General features: G+C 36.9%; 1 protein-coding gene across 8 annotated transcripts in view; it reads right to left on the bottom strand.

Annotated features, from left to right (window-relative positions):
* Positions 1–1,826: 1,826 nt before the first annotated feature.
* The window catches only part of ZDHHC21 (zDHHC palmitoyltransferase 21), a 43,942-nt gene continuing 27,380 nt past the window's right edge, over positions 1,827–18,388 (bottom strand). For 4 of the 8 annotated variants that reach the window (XM_075138261.1, XM_075138260.1, XM_075138262.1 and 1 more), the window contains 3 exons: positions 18,011–18,127; positions 4,197–4,240; positions 1,827–3,701 (listed from right to left, as the gene is read on the bottom strand). In XM_075138261.1, coding sequence (XP_074994362.1) covers positions 3,569–3,701; positions 4,197–4,240; positions 18,011–18,127 — 294 coding nt within the window. In that variant the 3' untranslated portion in view covers positions 1,827–3,568. Of the gene's footprint in view, positions 3,702–4,196; positions 4,241–7,069; positions 7,123–10,770; positions 16,913–18,010; positions 18,128–18,388 lie in introns of those variants that run through there. The other 4 variants (XM_075138264.1, XM_075138265.1, XM_075138266.1 and 1 more) reach the window with 4 other exon arrangements.

Below are 18,388 nucleotides of genomic sequence, written 5' to 3'. Positions count from 1 at the left end.
GAAATTCATTAATACTGTCTATAAGATTTTTTAAATGACTGACAATGACAAGCACTAATTAGTCTTAAGAATGCAGTTTCTACTAAAGTAAAAAATCACAAAGGAAAGCTGAGGGAAAGAAGTCGGATTTCAAACTAAAGGTTCAAAGGATTTCAAGGATTTCAAGGTTTAAAGGATTTCAAATTAGATCATAACAAGTCTACCTGATCTTTTCCTGCTGGAACAACTCTTTCTGAGAATCAGTTTCAGAAACATTACTCTAATAAACTAATAACATGATAGGGTCATTGGGTAAAATTTAAAAAAATATTTTGATTACTTTTACACTTTTAGAGGCCTGTCATTCAAAGAATAAAGCTCAGTGCCTCCTAAAAATGGAGCCTCTCCAAATTCTCCCTTCTCTCCTCCACATACCCAGAAATGGGATAAAAAATAAAGTAGCTGCCTTAATCATATTACATAGATTCCTAACGTTAAGGATAAATGGGAGAAAAAAAAATGTATCTACTCAACAACAGGAAACACTTGAGAAATTGTGAATCTGTGAAATTACCACTTTCATTTGAGAATCAGGGAAGATTTTCATGTACATCATTTACTTAAATGTATACCTGATGCTTCAGTCTTTGGCCTTTTGGTCATTTAAGTAAGCGCCTTGGAATTTGCAGGTTTTTAATTTACAATCGATTGTTTGAACGGGAAGTCGAACGGCTCTGAAGGTTTTCCAGACGGGCGTGGCATGCTGCACTCCCACCCGCGGCGGCCCCGAAGCAGGCCCCGCTCCCGCCCCGAGCAGCAGGCCCCGCCGCCGGCAGGGACACGCCGCGCCGCTCCGGCTCCCCGCTCCCGCCGCCGCGTGACGGGGCGGGCAGCCGGGCCCGCCCCGCTGGGGCCGAGGCCCGCGGTGGTTGCGCCAGGCGGCCGACAGAGGGCGCCTGGAGCGCGAGGCAGGCGGCGGTGCCGCCCTCCCGCCGGCAGCGGTGCGCATCCCGCTGCGCATCCCGCTGCGCATCCCGCTGCCACCCCCACCGGCGGGCACCCTGGGCGTCCAGGGCAGGTTCAATCCCAGTCTGAGCCAGGCCGGCATTGGCTTCTCATGTTCGGTACCTCCTTTGGCGTGAGAGTACCGGAATACAGCGCACACGATTGACATTTGGGCTGCTTGTGGGTTTTTATCCCCACAAAGCAGGCAAAATTTAATGGTCCCATTCCTTCACTGTGTATCATGTACAGAAATGAAATACACTGTTTATAACCAACGCTCCTACCGTCGAGCAGGTTCTGCGTTACAGATTTGGTTCCCCATGCACGGTTAAATTAACAGAAACAATGATACTGGAAAACAGAAAGAATAACCCAAAACACAGCACTATACCAGCTACTAGGAAGAAAAGCAACCCTATCCCAGCCGAAACCAGGACAGTCCCCACAGTGGATGTATCAAGAATAGTTAAATTCTTGATCCTCTTTCTTAATAAGCTTCAGAACTGTATAATCTGCTAACTATGATAATTGATTAGCGTGAAAAAATTTTAAAAAACTACTATGTTTTGCTCATGAAACAGATTTAAATATTGGCACGTAAATCAAAACTGCTATTATTCCCCTGTGTTTCACAGAGAGTGTAACAGTGGAATTCCTTAAAAAAAGAGAGAATACAGCCATATATGTGTATGTGCATTCTTTTTAATTTCAAGCACTGCTCCAGCCTTTCTATCCACTTTCCTCAAGCTTTCTTTTGTTCAAATATTGCTGTCAATACCATCTTAAAGAAAGTCTAAACTCACGCCTAAAAATGCTGTGAAAAAAGCGGTTGAACATTAGGCTTGAAACTTAAATGAAAATATTGCATCTATTTTTAAAGGAGAGGAGAAGTAAAGTTCGTTCAAGTTTTAGAAGTTTACAAAAGTGTAAAATTCAAGTGATTTTTAAGATGCACCTTTTGGAACTTTCAATGGATCATCAAAATCTGTTAATTCAATAAGGGGACACCCAACATTGACAGTGACTGTAATGAGCTGATCTCAGAGAGCTGATCTTAAAAGAGCTGATCTAAAAATTCATTATGAATACCACTAAAGAGTCGATCTAAAAATTCATTATGAATACCACTCATGACAAATCTAGCCCTCTGTTCACAAACAAAACTATCACTCTCTCCAAACACAACCTATGTATATTACATCCTGATTTTGTGCCTTTTATTCCCCTGTTGCAGGGCTGTCATTTAAGGTGGATCCTAGTCCCGACAGGCTACACAACAAACACAGTAAGCAGCATAACTGAAAACACGGAAGCTGTGAATTTCTCATAAAAATTCACAGAACTTTCAAAAATCACAAACATCTCATGCTGATATTTGTATCAATACAGAGGGCTATAACAAATTACATAATTTTTCCAGATACAGCAAAGCTGAGCCAGTACTTTGGGAATCGTTGTCATTTTACCAGATGTACTCTTAAGGATGTTTTCTTGGGTTAACGACTTCCATACTTAAAGGGCCCGTACAAGCTATCGTACATCAACATAGTACCCTATTAAATCAGTTAATATACTTTACTATACATGTTAGTAGCAAATATCTGTATTTATGTGTAAATATTTGAAAATATTTTCACATATATTTCCCATATGCAAACACTTAGACCAATTCCAGCTAATCACGAAAAAACAAAAGTAAATATAAAATTTGTAACTTTATTGACAATATACTCTTCTTTATGTTACATTATGCTAAATAATTAAATCCGTATTTTTAAAAAGTAATCATTCTAGTATTTGCACCATACAACTTCTTTGTTGAATTATTGCAAAGAAATCCTCAGGACATAGGGAAAACATGCTTTCTATCTGCATATTTTACCCTGGAACATTTTATCGCTTTTGTTGACATAAAGACATGAATATTTTTTTACTAAGATCATATCTACACAGAAAGATAACTGTAAAACATAAGATCTCTATATATAAACACATAAATTTATGTGTATTTATAAACACCTCTCTGAGAAAGGTTTAGGAAGAAGTCTGCCTTAGTTTCAAATGTTACCTTTTATAGTGCGGTGCTATAGGATTACTATTGCATATCATAAACAAATGGCAGTATCAGGGAATTTTAAACACATGTAGCAGAAAAGAGACATGAATATTATCTAGACAGACCTACTGATAAAAAAACTAAAAAAAATTCAAGGCAGAATAAGACACTTAGTGGGAAAGCTAACAATCAATGTAAACTTCAGTGTTTCCTACCAAAAAAAAAAAAAAAAAGCCAGTATCAAACTGCATTCCAGTCATTTGGTTTTGGTATTAACCTCAAAGACAAAAGAAATCCCTTTGGAAACCTAATCTGAAAGTAAATATGCCTAAAGTTAAACATACAACTTGTATTAATCTCAGAACAGAATCAAGACCACTATATTAAAATAAAGCCTGGGGCACATTGTGATACCTACGATTGGTGGGTGGATTTTAATTGACTTGAAGGCTGTCATAGTCCTATTATCATAAAACCTGTAACGCACTTCCAGCATGGAGGACCCATCTGTGTCCACCATCCATCTGTTCAGACGTGATTGGCAAAGTGGTAGGGAACTCGCAGTGGTTGCCTCTGCCTGAAAGGAATAAACCACAGGATCTTCCAGTGAGTGCCAAAAACTTCTGAGAAGGTCTGCTGCCATGGCTTTCGGGGCCTCGATCTACAGAAGACAGCATTATTAGTGAAAGACAGCATGCCCATGGTGCACTTCAGTCAGCTAGAACAATGCAGGTTGGCTGAGGATCCATTTCTGGACTCTGATGAATTGTGTCCCAGCATCACAAATACAGCTTTTCTTTCATTACGGCACACAGCTGAGACTTAACTTCGGAGAACAGAAACTATCTGTGTCGTCAATCAACCCAAGGCAACTTTTGAAGCAGAGGAGAACCTCAGAATCAATGAAATGTATGTCAAGACACAGCAGAAAGTGTCTTTTGATCTGCACTTTTGAAAGAAAATATAGCTCCACCGGCTTTGGAAGGAATGGGAATAATGTGAGGCTACTTTGTGTACAACCATATTAAAAGATCAGTGAGCTGCTGATGGCGATCGAAGTACAAGGCACAGTGCCATGCAAAATAATCCCAGTTAAAAAAAGCAGCTACGCCTTTAGCTTTTCAGCAAATAAATGTAGAAATTTTACAGCACTTACATGTCTTCACAACAGTTTGACATTTTTTCTATACTTGTAGTGTCCTGTTGAAGAAAAGAAAACACAATGAAAAAGTATTTATTTACATTCCTAAGTGTTCAAATGTCGTTATGAAAGAAACTAAATAAAGCAGGGAATGAATTCTTAGTGTACACTGCTTTGGCATTAGTCCAGTAGGTTACATATTACTCATATGCCATATTAGTTTTAAACAGCTGTGAGATTATATGTGCAAATTTACTCAGTCTGTTAAATGATTTTCACAAACATGATGTGAAACTATATCGTGTAGTTTTACTCTGATAGCACATACCACAGAATGTCAACAAAAACTTACAGCATTATTACAGTTAAAATTAATTCAGATATTACAATTAATTCATGGGACATTTAGAAGTTATGTGTGTAAAGTATACTCTTGCCATACTTTTCACAAGCACCCTTTCCAGACTTGGAGTAGTCCTCCGAGATAACGACAGGAAAATTTAGTAAAATGCAACCATTAACAGATGTAGTATTTTGAAAAGCAGGAGCTATTAAGAAGTTTTAAAACAGTTATCTTCAAGAGTATCATAATGCAAACAGCATCACTAGGAATATACCATCAGTTTCACCCTTGCAGCTAACTCAATTAAATTCACACTTTACTTTTCTGAACATGATTAATTTAATGAGTCCCAAAGTTTTATAATTAACAAATCAATGTAAGCTTAGATCATCTCCAAATAAAACTTTTAAAACTACCAACAATAGTACTTTTTTCTCACTTTTGCACTATATATTTAACAAAAATCTTGCTTTGTAAGTAGTATCACTTCAACTCCAGCAGTATTAGTGTTTTCAATGCACATTAATAGTTCATTATGTCCCAAAATCACTCATGAGGTCCAAAATACAATAATTGAAATATTTCTCCATCTCCACCTCCGTTTCTCCAATACGTTCCATCTCCTTTTCATAGCAGCTTGCTATTTCCCTTTACTGTTCATTGATTTAGGCATGCACATAATGCACCTGTCAGATTACACTAGCATTTGAATGAAACCGAGAGCTAGTCTCCATTGTCCCAGCCATACACAGACACAAGGGCTGTGGTTTAATTCGGCTGCGACTTCATTGTCATCTGGAAGCCCTACCTAGCAGTAAAACCATACTGTGTTCTTTGATTGTTCCTGCCATCAGTACATCCAATTCGGTGCAGGCACTGCTGGGATTCTGCCACCATCTTTCATGAAACTTTGAAGGGGAAGGGTGAAATGTGAGTGGGGAATAATGTACAGGAAGCTGCTTCCCTGCTTCACCAGACTTGGGTGGCCTCAACTCCCCTTGCCAAATTTTCTCCTTCTAAATCCACTTCCTAGCTCTGATGAGCTTTGGAACAAGATCCCTTACCATGTGCTAAATGGCAAAAATCTTAATTCTGCCCACAACCTACCCAGCTGAATTCCAGACACACTACGGCAGGGAAGTCCCCTCTTCTCACGCCAACCCACCAGGACGCACAGGTTCTCCCGTTTGTGCGGAGAAGGCATGCCCACAGCAGACCACACAAACTATTCTGGCCCCATCATCAGGTGGACTTGAACAACCGCGCAATAGTGAGAGAGAACAGGACTGGAAGAAGCAGGCTGTAAATACTGTCCGTTGTTTCCATTCCCGTAGATAAACTGCTGTTCCTCTCCGCCTTACGGGCCTGTCTAGCGTATTGCCCCTCACCCGGCACGGGTGGCAGGAAAGCATTACAAGACACAAGCCATTCTCCTCGTGAGGGCAGGACCTGACTGCACAGCCAAGCCACACTCTGCTTCCTTGGGCTGGCTTTTTGTCCAACTCTTGTCAGAACAAACGCCACCTTTTCTGACCACAGAAAATGACACACAGCCTTCTGAATAAAAAGGACTATACAAACACAGATATTACTTCCATGACATTTCAGTGAGGTTGTAACAGCATTTTCATGAGATGCTCCTTCCGTAACTGCAAAAATATCTCAGCTCTAGGATTTATCCTCTGGTCAACTCAAAGCTGTCTACCTGATAGTACAAAATAATATCGCTATGTTCGAAAGCAATGATTGCTAATGATTTTTTGTACAACAGTAGCATCCTAGTCCAGACTATAATTGATTTCTAGTTATCAAAGATTTATGGTATCATTTCACAAAAGGAGCCTTAAAACAGCTTTGGGTGCAGAAGTAAGATAACAAGATAATACCTTAAATATGGATTTTTGCTGTGTTTCTCCACATTGCTTATTCATTAATATATTTGTACTGCTCCCTAAAATACTGTATTTGAGATTTTTGGAGGAATTCTCAGGTTGGGAACTGGTGGTGGCATGTTATCAAGACCTGAAAGATGATCATTAGGGTCTGCTTCTCTCAAAAATGTAACCTATTAAATTAATGAACTAAGTGAAAGCACCAAAACAGGAACTGCAGAAAATGACTGTAAGAAAAGACTGTCAGCGATCCACACCCTTAAAACATAGTAAGGATTTTAGTTGGATAGGGAGTTAAAGGAAATCCTCCCTTTTCTTCCTTCCTTCCTTCCTTCTTCGTCCATTAAAATGCCAACATCTACTTTAAAATAATTTTGCTTTACAGTAAAGGAATTGGGACTGAGCAGTGAATCCTTTGCTTCTGGGATCCTTTTTCAGAATTAAAAAAATTTTATAGCCACATTTTAAAAGCTGTGAACTAGGGCTGGAGGGAATGGGAGGAAACATCTCTCTCTGAAGTTTAGCTGCTTAACAAGTGCTGGTGACTGAACTTAAGAAACCAAATTCCCCTCACTGCTTCCCTCCCCCAACACTGCTGCCAAACAGCTGGGCTCATTTGAAATGTACTTTCATTTGAGAGTGAACCAATTTACCTTTTCACATGAAAGTGAGACTTCACAGCACCCCAGGAAACTCGGTAGCACCTCTGGAGACAGGAGAGGAAGGAGAGGGAGAGGGCCACAGTTGAGTTTTGGCCTATTATTTAAGGCTTTCTTCTCAGACAGATGAAATTTTCTTCTTTTGGAGACAGGAGGACCAGAATAACCACTATTCTTCTGAATGACAAGGTGTTCTGTTCATTAACACATCTCATGAATGGCTTTCAACCAGAATATCATCTGTCTTAATTATGCATTTGATGCATACCAAGGTTTTGCTACAACATCAGTATTACTGTGTTCAGCCTAAGAGGCTTTGGCTGTCTGCGTCTACTATCAGCTTGGATTACTATTAATACAAATAGATCTCTGCTAAGATTTTTTTTTTCCCCAGACTCCCAGCTAATGCTGATGTTAAAATCTTCTGGAGAATTGGCACTCATCCAAAAGTTGAAAATAACTTGGTATGAGCAAACGTGGCATATCTATTGAGTCCTAGTAATCTCTATCTCCAAAAATCCCATAAAATTTACAATTGCATACAAGACAAAATTGACTAACCCACAACTGATTAATTTCACATGATGGGTCATCTGGACCCCCAAAGTCATCATCCAGATTGGAAACAACTATTGTTCCTGCACCTGGTTATTCAGAGAGACATACCCACTGATAAGCATCTTAAAGCAACTGGGAAAAAAAATCATACCTTAGTGAGAAAGGCAAAAGAAATTAGAGGAAATAAACACAGCAATCATTAACACCGTATCACTTTAAAACAAGAGGAAAAGGGCAAAGGATTCAAATTCTGCTGAGGGGATGAGGAATGTTTTTTTTTTTGCTTTGAGGACTTACTACAAGTCTGCAAGAGCAGCTTGCCTGCTCTAAGTGAAGTAAGCTAATGCCACAGCTAAGACTGCTACGAGAGGAATGGAGAGACATATGTAAGAGCACCGACTGAATTCTGCAGAGCAACTTAAGATTAATTTGCAAAGGAATGCACCTGCGTTAGCTACTAAGAGGAATATATCTTTCACATGTATCTATTTTTAATTAGCATAACCAACTGCCTGAAAAAACAGGTTTTTTAAAAAGATCACATGCACTGTTTAACAAACTGTGCTGTAGGATGGGATTCATTATGAACTAATTTATCATGGAAGAAGCACATGGAAAGAGTATTTTCCACTTACTGATTCAAGTTTTCCAAAGGAGACGCTGAAATTTGTAAGTCACAGGACTAACTTCAAAGCCACAATCTCTGGTTCAATTTTTCTTCTGTATTTGCTTAAAGTGATGTGTAATCAACACAGCTCTATTTAATACTAGCTCTATTTAATAATTGCAATAGAAGAATGTAAGCATTATGCCATGCTTTCTTAATATAGTATTTTCAAATACTCAGTATATAAGAATCAGCAGGAAAGTATGATAAATCAGAAAGAACAAACAAAACCTGCAAGCCTTCCTGGATTTGCAGCCACTGCTGTAATCCGAAAGTGCAAGACAACATATCCTCTATCTCAACAATACATTTTTTCATTCCTTCTACCTAACATCCTTTCATTGTGTGTACGTAAATGACAGGTAAACAACTGAAGAATATAAAATACTGAACATCTCATAGAAAGAATACTTCGTATTTCAGAAATCTTCCTTTTTGGCATTAATTACATTTTGGGTTTAAATTTGGCCACTTTTTAGCATTGTTTTCTTACTCTAGACTTCTCACGTAAGATAACATGATTAAATTTTATCAATTACAGTTAGGTTCAGCCTGAAAATTACTAGTTCAGTTTAAACTTTAAATCCCTAAATCAGAGAATTGTGTGCAAAATGAAAAATGAAGCTACACTAAGTTACAGCTAGGGAATACTCCTACATTCCTCTATGCTCTGATTAATTTACTTAAATAGATTTCCAATATATTTGTCAGATATTAGAAAATTATTCAATGAAAAGAAAACATCTGATATCAAATTAGGAACACACCTACAAAGAAGATGATACAAACAGATCTCTTTTCTTCAGTCAAAATGGTGTGTTAGGTGCAGATAGCTGCATGACAGCAAGACACATGACAAAATGTATTATTTTTCTTGATACTTACCAATACCTTCTTAAGAGAAAAATATTAAGAAAAAAATGCTCAGGAAGGCTAGCTATTGACCTTCCTCACATAGAAGCCACTTTAATAGTCTGACGTCTAAATCTGGCAAGTAACATTTAAATAAAATGTACTCAGCCCCCAGAACACTCAAACATCATTATTATAGTTACTTATTTTTAATTGGTTAAAGGTACTTCCTTTACTATTTAGAAAAATAACTGAGTTGTAAAAGGACTTCTTCCTTGAGTGATGAACAGGGGATATTTTTGGCATGATATTTTTGATTCTCTGCACAGTATAAAATCTCTTTGACTAAATTTTCTAACTTGCCCTTTTCCTTAATAATATTGTAAATAATTAATTTCAATAAAAGTATTCCCACTTCACCTAAAACCACGTAGTGATCTAAATAAAACAGATGAGATCTTTTGCCACTTAGTATATCTTACACTTGAGTTTATTCTTACATTTTAAATAGCTCATGAAAGAGGTTTTTTTAAATGAACTAAAATTTTATTTTGATGGTAAATAGGTGTTTGAGACTGTCAGGATACATTCATTAAAAATGTTAAACCAATTGCTAGTCTATTTGAGCAAAATAAGGTGAAGATACAGAAGACTACATAGTTAACAAAATCCCATTCAAAGACCAGGACATCACTAATTCCTGACAACTTAATTTATAGGACATGATGTAGTCTTCTAATAGGACACTTACCTATAGGTGGATTAAAGGTGGAGACAGGAAAAGTGGAAGGTATAAGAATAATTGGGAAGATACAGACAGACAACGTTAACATGAACAGCTGTTACATCTCTAATTTCAAATTGCTATTTGGGTTTATACTTTATATGCCTTTTGCTCTCCCTCTACAATTACTTATATCTTACACTTTGTTATAGCCAGGTAAAGAATATATTTGCCTGGGAATCCTAATTTCCCCTTCCAACCCTAATTTCTTCTGTGCTAAACTTAATTATGAGGATTAATAGTTCTTGATTGCATTTCTGCCATGTTTGAAAAAACAGGAAAAGCCCTTAGTATTTCACTAATCAAAACAGTATTTAATAGATTATCTGATTAAAGATATGATTAAAAATATTTTTAATTATAAGATACTTATTTTTAAAGACAAAAAGCATTTTAGCACAACTAGATCACTTGTGCACTCTGTATATTAAAATAGCAATAGAACAACACTACGAAACATGCAAAGAATTAAAAAGCCTTTGGTTTTATTAATAGAATAACTGCAGTTATATTTTCATTATTTTGCATTTCAACCTTTGTAAAATTTTGTCTGACTTACTGATTACACAAAGAATTTTAAATTTTTCACTGGCATTTTTATTGTTTGCATTTCATTTTTGCATTATACTATTAAATAAAATGATACTCCTAAAGAAAATCAACTGCTTTAAAATATTCCTTTGGGATAAACGTATCAGAAAATTAATTTGTACAATTTCCTTCTTTTTCTGATTTCCTTAAAAGGAAGTTTTTGTCCTTTTGAGCAGAAAAGAAGCCCTGCGCAAAATGCGTAATATTCCTTACTACATGCTCACTGTAAGCATCAGTCACACTAAACAAAATAGTTAAAATATATGAATTAGTAAGTTCAAGACGTTCATGTGGAGATGGATCTGTTTAGAAGAACAACAAAAAATAGCTAGTGAAACATGTTTGCTACCTGAAGGTGAAAAGGAGAAACTGCAACAATAATAAAACATAGCACTTAACAAATATGAACATTTTAAAATGCTTCTATGAGGAAAAATTTATGTGGTAGGAATCACATTGTGCACCAGATAGACTGCTGAACACCAGCTGTTAAACTATTTTTCCTTCTATCCTCCCCAAAGCAAATAAAGGGAAATCTCTCTCTACCACATCCACACAGTACTGATGCACCAGGATATTGGCATATCACTGTACACCATTCAAACAGTTAATTAACAGGAACCCCCGGTAGCATTAATTAAATTAATAAAATCACTGTCCACTTAGTTTATGATAATACATCCACTACCTTGCACAGAGACCACATGGTAGCTACTAAATTTATAAAAGCCCATCCACTACATGGTTCTGCCCCAGAGAAACAAGTTAATTACTAAATAATTTTAATGAAAAGTTTTTCTCTCCAATACTAACACACAAAAATCACATAAAATCATACTTGATGGACTATAGTGGAAAAATGAAGAAAATTTCTTTAATTCTATATAAATACTTTGTTTGAACATATGGAAAAATGAAAACACAAACTGTTTAGTGTTTGAAATAAAAAACAATCAAAGGTAATCCTTTAAAATTAGGGTTCAGATTAGTCTCTGCAAAGGATGCTGTTTAACTGAAACATCTGGTAGTGTTATGTTGAGAGACAGGCCTTTTTTAACTTTGGAAATGAGATTAGTAGATCAGTTATTTGTAAGTGTCCAAGTAATTTCTAATTATTTTATCTGGGTCACAGATAATCCGCTTTTACAGGGCTCCCACAATGACATCAGAGGATCACTGCTGAACTGATTATCCTGTTACCTTCCACCATCCATGGGAAGACGGGATTTTCCTTTTGTACAGAGGAAGAGAAAGAAGCGGCTGATTGCTTCAGACAGGTGGCAGCCAACGAAATAAAGAACACAGATCTTGAGAGAAGAAAACCTCACATATGCAAAAGGTAACAGCCTTAAAAAAGGTCAGCAAATTGAATACTTCTTAGCAGTGTCTGGTGCAATTTAAAACCTCACTAGTTACGAACAAATATCAAAATAATCAGACAAGCCATTGTTTAAAAAAGCATGCCATATTATTTATTACTTGTTCCACAGCCTTGTAGATCAAACATAACCGATGTCAGAATCTTACTGTATAAATAGAAAAACTGTTTCTTAACATCATTTAACTGTTGAAGTGACATGAAAAACTTACAGAAGTACTTTCTTAAAGCAAAAATGCAACACGAGCAAGAGAAATGCAAATACCAGGGCTGGTCTTGTACTAATATACACAAAAGCATCCTGACAGTTCCACCTTTTTAAAAGACTCTGAACTGCAGCTCTTTACCTTCTACAATCATAAATTAGAAGCAGAAGCAAATGTAGTTGATAAAAGAGACTTATTTTTTTCTAGGTGAATTTATGCCTTTTCCTATGAATAAATAGGCTAGTTATGCATTTTTTAGGAAAACAAGCGTCTGTTACATACAAAAGTATCAAATGAGAGAGGACTTCTTAAAAAACACGTCAAGAAAATATGTCTTGAGAAAGCAAGCAATTTTCTGGATACCATTTGATTTAGCTTCCAATTAAATTTTATTATTTGATATAACTACAGAAAAAAAGTAATTGGAAATAAAATTGAGTAACAGAGATATGTGCTCCTCAAGATTTTCTTCTAGGTTAAGTGCAAATTATTATTTTCTAGATAACCTTTGCATTTGCCATTGCAATACAATGTCATTAATAGGTATAGGCAGTAGTTGGACAAGATAGTATATGTTTTGGATGTTTTTTGTGGAAAATATAAAAACTTTCTGAAATGGAACTATCTCAAGCAAAATGATAATTTATTTATAAATAGTATTTTTACTATTTATGGCAAACCACCAAATAAAAAAAACACCTCTCTACCTTCACGGAGTTTGAAAGCGTCTATACTAGAGCTATCTTCTCATCCTGCAGTGGTTGAGGCAAAAGAGGAATAATTGCTTGTGGGGGTAAAGGCAGCTAGAAGTAGTCTGAAGTAAGGGGTACAAATAGTATATATTAAAAAAAAAAAGATGTAATTCTCAGTAGGAGAACATTTAGGTTTTCTAGCATACAGCTGACAAAAATCTTTTTCTGTTGGTTGTGGTTTTTTTTTTTTACTTACTGTTTTATCCTAAGCTTGCTTTTACTTCTCAAGCAAAGTCATTAAAAAACACCATGCTGCCTGGGAATGTAAGAATACAGGCTCATTTTCAGTTAAGGAATATAAAATTCAAATTTGCACTACAAGCAGTGACAGGGAATAGAGGACTGGCAAAGCAAGCACCAAGCATGAAAGATAAGCAGGCCTTCAATATAAATGGAGATTACATCAGACAGTGCTTTCTTCATGGGTGAAACTAATTTCTTCCACCCAGTTCTCTAGAAACATGAAAATTATAAGTAAGAAGACTAATTGTTCTGCTGAGATTTTAAGAAAAGTATCTTCTTAGGATCCTAGAGTTCCTAAATTAGGATCTTAAATTTCTATTTCAGAGACTTCTGAATTAGAGAAAACTTACTAGAGAGAACTTAGATACCTCTATTTCCAAAGTATCCAAAGAAAAGTTCCCCAAGAGCGATCTCAGGTACATGCTGGAAGAAGTGTTAAAATTCAGAATGATGATGAGAGAAAAGGCAAACCGAGTTTGAGGAAAGCAACTGGAGAAGGAGGACGAAGACAGCCATGTGTCCCTTCTGCTAGAAGCATGTTTCACATATGCTAGTTTCTGGGGAGAAAGCACTAATTCCATATAGAGAGACCACCTCAGCTGCTCCCCTCTTCATCAGAACAATTCATGTCAAAAGTTCCTCTAAGGACAGTTTTTGCCAACCAGCTGTTCTCCTCTCATTGTAGGAAGTCACCTCCCTTGCTCTTTGGCTTCCTGGACCTCCAGATGAGATATGAATAGCCTTGTGCTAATGATACCCTAACAGGGATACCACAATAAGAGGTGGTAAACCTACTCAGAGAAATTACTGCATCTTTGGTAACTTGCTCTATTAATCACCTTCTCAAGCAGTACAGCCTTAAGAACATTCTCTATGCCAAGAGCCAAATTTGAGTACACAAGTTACAAAGTTTTCATTTTTACCAGAGAGCAGATTTTTTCCAAGCATCTTGGTATCTGTTGAACACACATGAAACAGGATAATAGCAGTTTACATGCACTTTTTTCTTAAAGAACTTTTACATAATGGATCTACTGTTATAACCAATGGGAGTTATGCAGTGATAGGCACAGAAGATCAGTCAACTGCACACCACCACTGAATTTTGGGAAGTGCCAGCACACACAGCAGAATATTTCATCCGCACTTCACAATGTGCTTCTTTGCTTTCCTGTTTCAGCTACTGCCCTGTTCCAGCTACTACCCTGTTCCAGAAAAACATGCTGGAGTATATCAGTTATATCCTTTCCATTACATGTTCAGTTGGACAACGTTTTTTGACTTCTGAAAAAATTTATCAAAGAGGAGAAAATGCCAGTATTTCCCCTTAAAGTTCTATGAAAAACTTCTGCTCATTCTTACGGCTTGTCAAGCTATCACTTAGCTCAATTCTAGTAAAGAGCAACACTGCTTATAAAAATGCCATATACAAAGGTCACTTAATGCAAATTAATTCCATACATTCAACTGCATTTACCTTGCTGCAGTGGCAAAAGGATAAACTTCTGTAAACATGAAGAAACAGCACGAGTGCTCTGACCTAGGGTACATACCATGCTTCATAACGCATGCTACATTCCAATCATTTACATTTGAGCAGAGCCATCAGACTGAGGAAATCAACCATAAGCAAGGAAGCACAAAGTTGCCATTTCAGGTCCTAGTTCCTTATTACTGATGGTGCTAAAAGAGGACAAAACAACTCTGCGGTTTTATTATGCCAAGTTGCTTCTGTGAGACCAGCAGTAAGCAGAGCACATTCTGTGTATGTAGAAGATACTGAAAGACTGAGAACTGGGGATTTTTGATTTTTTTTAATATACACGTCCAATATTCCTGGAAAAAGTTAGCCTTAGCTTTATATTACTTAGAAGGAACAGAAACTATTGGCTTGGTTTCTGGAAAATTATATCATGACAGTCAAGCAAGTTTACCTTATGGAGTATAAGGAAGTTTTGCTACAAAAGGGCCAAAGTTTGATAAATCTTGAGTTTATTTTTCTTTCCAAAAATACAATTTTGGCAGCATTTGAAATATAGATAAATAATGTTAAACCCCAACAAACTTGAACTTGCTGGACTCATTCAGCAACAGTACGTATCAGCCAAAGCTTAGATCACATAGCTGCAATGCTGATAACTTTTATGCAGGAGCTGTGGAACTTAATCTTGGCTTGATGTTAAACTGCAAACACAGGCATGGGGCATGAACTAGGAAAATGTTCATTATCTGTTTTCCTGTACAAGCACAAGTCAGAGCTGCTCTGCTTCACCTTTTTCAAAAGGCCCATGCTCTTATCCACCTCTCTTACGCACAACTCTGGGCAGCTTCAGCAATCACCGAAATTAATGCTCTCAAGAACAGCTAAGGAGCAATCAATATAGCATGAATGCTTTAACTGTGCATATCTATGCCTCCAAGAGTTCAAGTTTCTTTTAAATTAACCTCAGGTCTGCACTAGTACACTTCAATGATTGTGTTCTGCTGTTAAATAAATTTTGATCTGTACTTTATACCCAGTTAAGCTTAATTTCATCATTAATTAATTTTAAATAGACCTCATTTCAGATACAATTTGCTTAGTTTGTACAGGAAGGTTAAATGCTGAACAGTAACTCTAGCACAGTACACAGTAGGAGCACCGCTGTCTCTTAGTGATCACGGGTCATTGCTTCTACAGGACTTTAATGTCTTCCACGCTGTGCGCTCAGCACTGTAAGTGGGTATACCCAGTTTCTTTGTTTCCCTATTTTATGCATCATAGGTGTGTCTTTGGGGAGTCTGCAGAGAGACTACTCACTCACCTGCTGCCCTCTCCTCTGCCTAGCCAAAGCTAGGCTAGCCTCTGGCTAGCCAAAGCTGTTAGTAAGTGCTTATGGAGGAAGCAAATCCCCACTCTACAATGCTGACAATCAAAAACCATTTGTACAGAAAGATTTTCTGACACAACTTGCAGACTAAGCACAACCTCACCAAACAGATCTGGCTTTGTTCGTTTGAAGTCTGACTAGTTATTCCTACGCAGATTTCCTCAAAATGACTGTATTGTTTATTCTTGCCAATTCTATACTCATGAAGAAAGGAATGAAAAGAAAGAAGACGATTGTGCTGCTGGTATGGAAATGCTTTGTGCGGGGGATGGATTAGATGACCTACGTTCTTCAATGAGTCAATGCAACAGCATCCACATGGTGTGAATGAATTAGAATTTGGAGATCCCAGTAACGGATTTCTACTTCCTCAGCAATCCCAACCGAACAATCCCAAACCTAAAAACTTGTCCATATGAGGCAAGCACAATAGCCCCTCTGCCACAGGTAAGGTGCAGTGAGAGGCCCTAATGCAGCAGATCTGTCCTTTCCAGCATCTGCGTCTCATAGTCCATCCACATCTGCAATTACGAGTGGTGTGTTTGTTTCACGAAGTTTGGCAAAGAGGACAAGACAGTATCCAGGCATTCTGCAGCTCAGTGATCCACAGAATTATTATTTGAGCACACAAAAGGAGGCTGGACTTGAAAATGCTATTAGCCCACATCTGTTCCAGGGTAGTGGCCAGCGCAGTAAGTGCAATGAGACGTACTTCACAGTGTATTATACAACTGACATAGAATAAAGGGGCTTTACAGCACTTTATAAGAATTTGCAGTGGTGGTAGCAGCCTCACAGTTTTAAGGCTAAGAATGGTGAAAGAACATACTGGGAATTCATGCCTGTTGCAGAGGCAGCACAGTTGGTACCCTGTGTCAGAACAGAAATGTCCCAAGTTTCAGGTGTATCTGACACAATCAGGTTCAGTCTGAGAGTCTGAGGATGGCAAAAATAATACACAGCATAGCTACAGTCACACAAAGAGCAGTAAACTTATGTAAAGGTTAAACAATAAAAACAATAAGCAATTAATACAACAAAAACAATAAGCAATATTATTGTTTTATCTAACAGAAGGAAAAACTATACAGTAATTTTTGTCCTTTATTCCATACAAAAGAATTACATAATACAGTTAGGACGTTTTCCATTATGCACCTACACCTAATACTGTGTAAACCCTCATAATCCCAAAATGAAATCTCAGGCAGATCTCAATCAGTCGTAGTCACAAAGATGCTGTCATCTTGTACGTTATTGTCTTTAAAAAGAAGTTTTGCAGGCCAGATCATACACCATTTCAGACATGTACAGATGCAACTAATATTGCATCTCTCTGTTCAACATGGCAGTACTTCAAACACTTCTATGGATTCTCAAGATAACTTTAAAGAATTCACTGGCAGGGATTAACTTCTAATGTACAGAATAGGATGTTACAGCAACAAAAGCTTGTTTCTTGCAGATATTTATTACTTTACCAAATTCATTTAACTAGAAAATTTTTCCATGCAGAGGATTTTTTTTCTGTACCTTTAAATACAGAATATGCATTTGGACTGTAAATTGTACATGATTCCATTCCACAGTTTAGTAACTGAAGAGATTGAACGTAAGCATATTTATTAAAATACTTAACAAAAAGTCTGTCTTCTCAGAAGGTATGATTTATCACTGGGCCTCACTGTCACAAAATATAACGAGACCAGGGCATGTAAGAATTTAAAATAAAAACAAAACTCAAAACCCACAAATACGTACCTTGAACACTGCATAATTCCAGGACAATGTATGGTTTTATTTTACTAATACAAATCAGGAAATTTCCTTGATAGGTGAATTATTAGACACTTGTTTGTTAGAAGGCTTCTTAAGATTTCCTTGGAGACAAGAGTCATGACAGAGCACATACCAAAGAGATGCCTCATAGTGCGAGTGTTTCTCTATTCTTCCCTTAAATGCAATCTGCTTTTCTGCTTTTATTAATTTTATTGAAAACAAAACTAATATATACTTCTAAAATTAGATACTTACAGTGAAAATACCCATTAGCTGAGTGTAAAAGAGTCCACTTATTCCACCTAATATTATTAGACCCATGAAGGCAGATATTCTTAGGAGAGCAAGTTCATGTCTAAATACAAAAACATCCTAGAACAAGACAGAAAGAAGAGAGAGACTTTAGCACTTACAAATTAATTTAAGTCTTTGAACCAACTAGATAAGTTGAAATACTTTGAAATACTAGATAAGAGCTGTTCCCGAAGACTTACAGCTAAAGGCAAATTCTGGGTTTTTGAGCTACATTGCAAATCATTCATACATTTCTGTGCTAAAATTATAAACCAATAATCTTTTACTTATTCATGTAAACAGATGGGGTTTTTTTGCCAGACTGTTAAAAAACCTCAT

This window comes from Calonectris borealis, chromosome Z (genome assembly GCF_964195595.1).
Source record: "Calonectris borealis chromosome Z, bCalBor7.hap1.2, whole genome shotgun sequence".
NCBI lineage: Eukaryota > Metazoa > Chordata > Aves > Procellariiformes > Procellariidae > Calonectris > Calonectris borealis.
The sequence above is the reverse complement of the archived record's forward strand: the minus strand, read 5'-3'. Positions and strand labels throughout refer to the sequence as shown.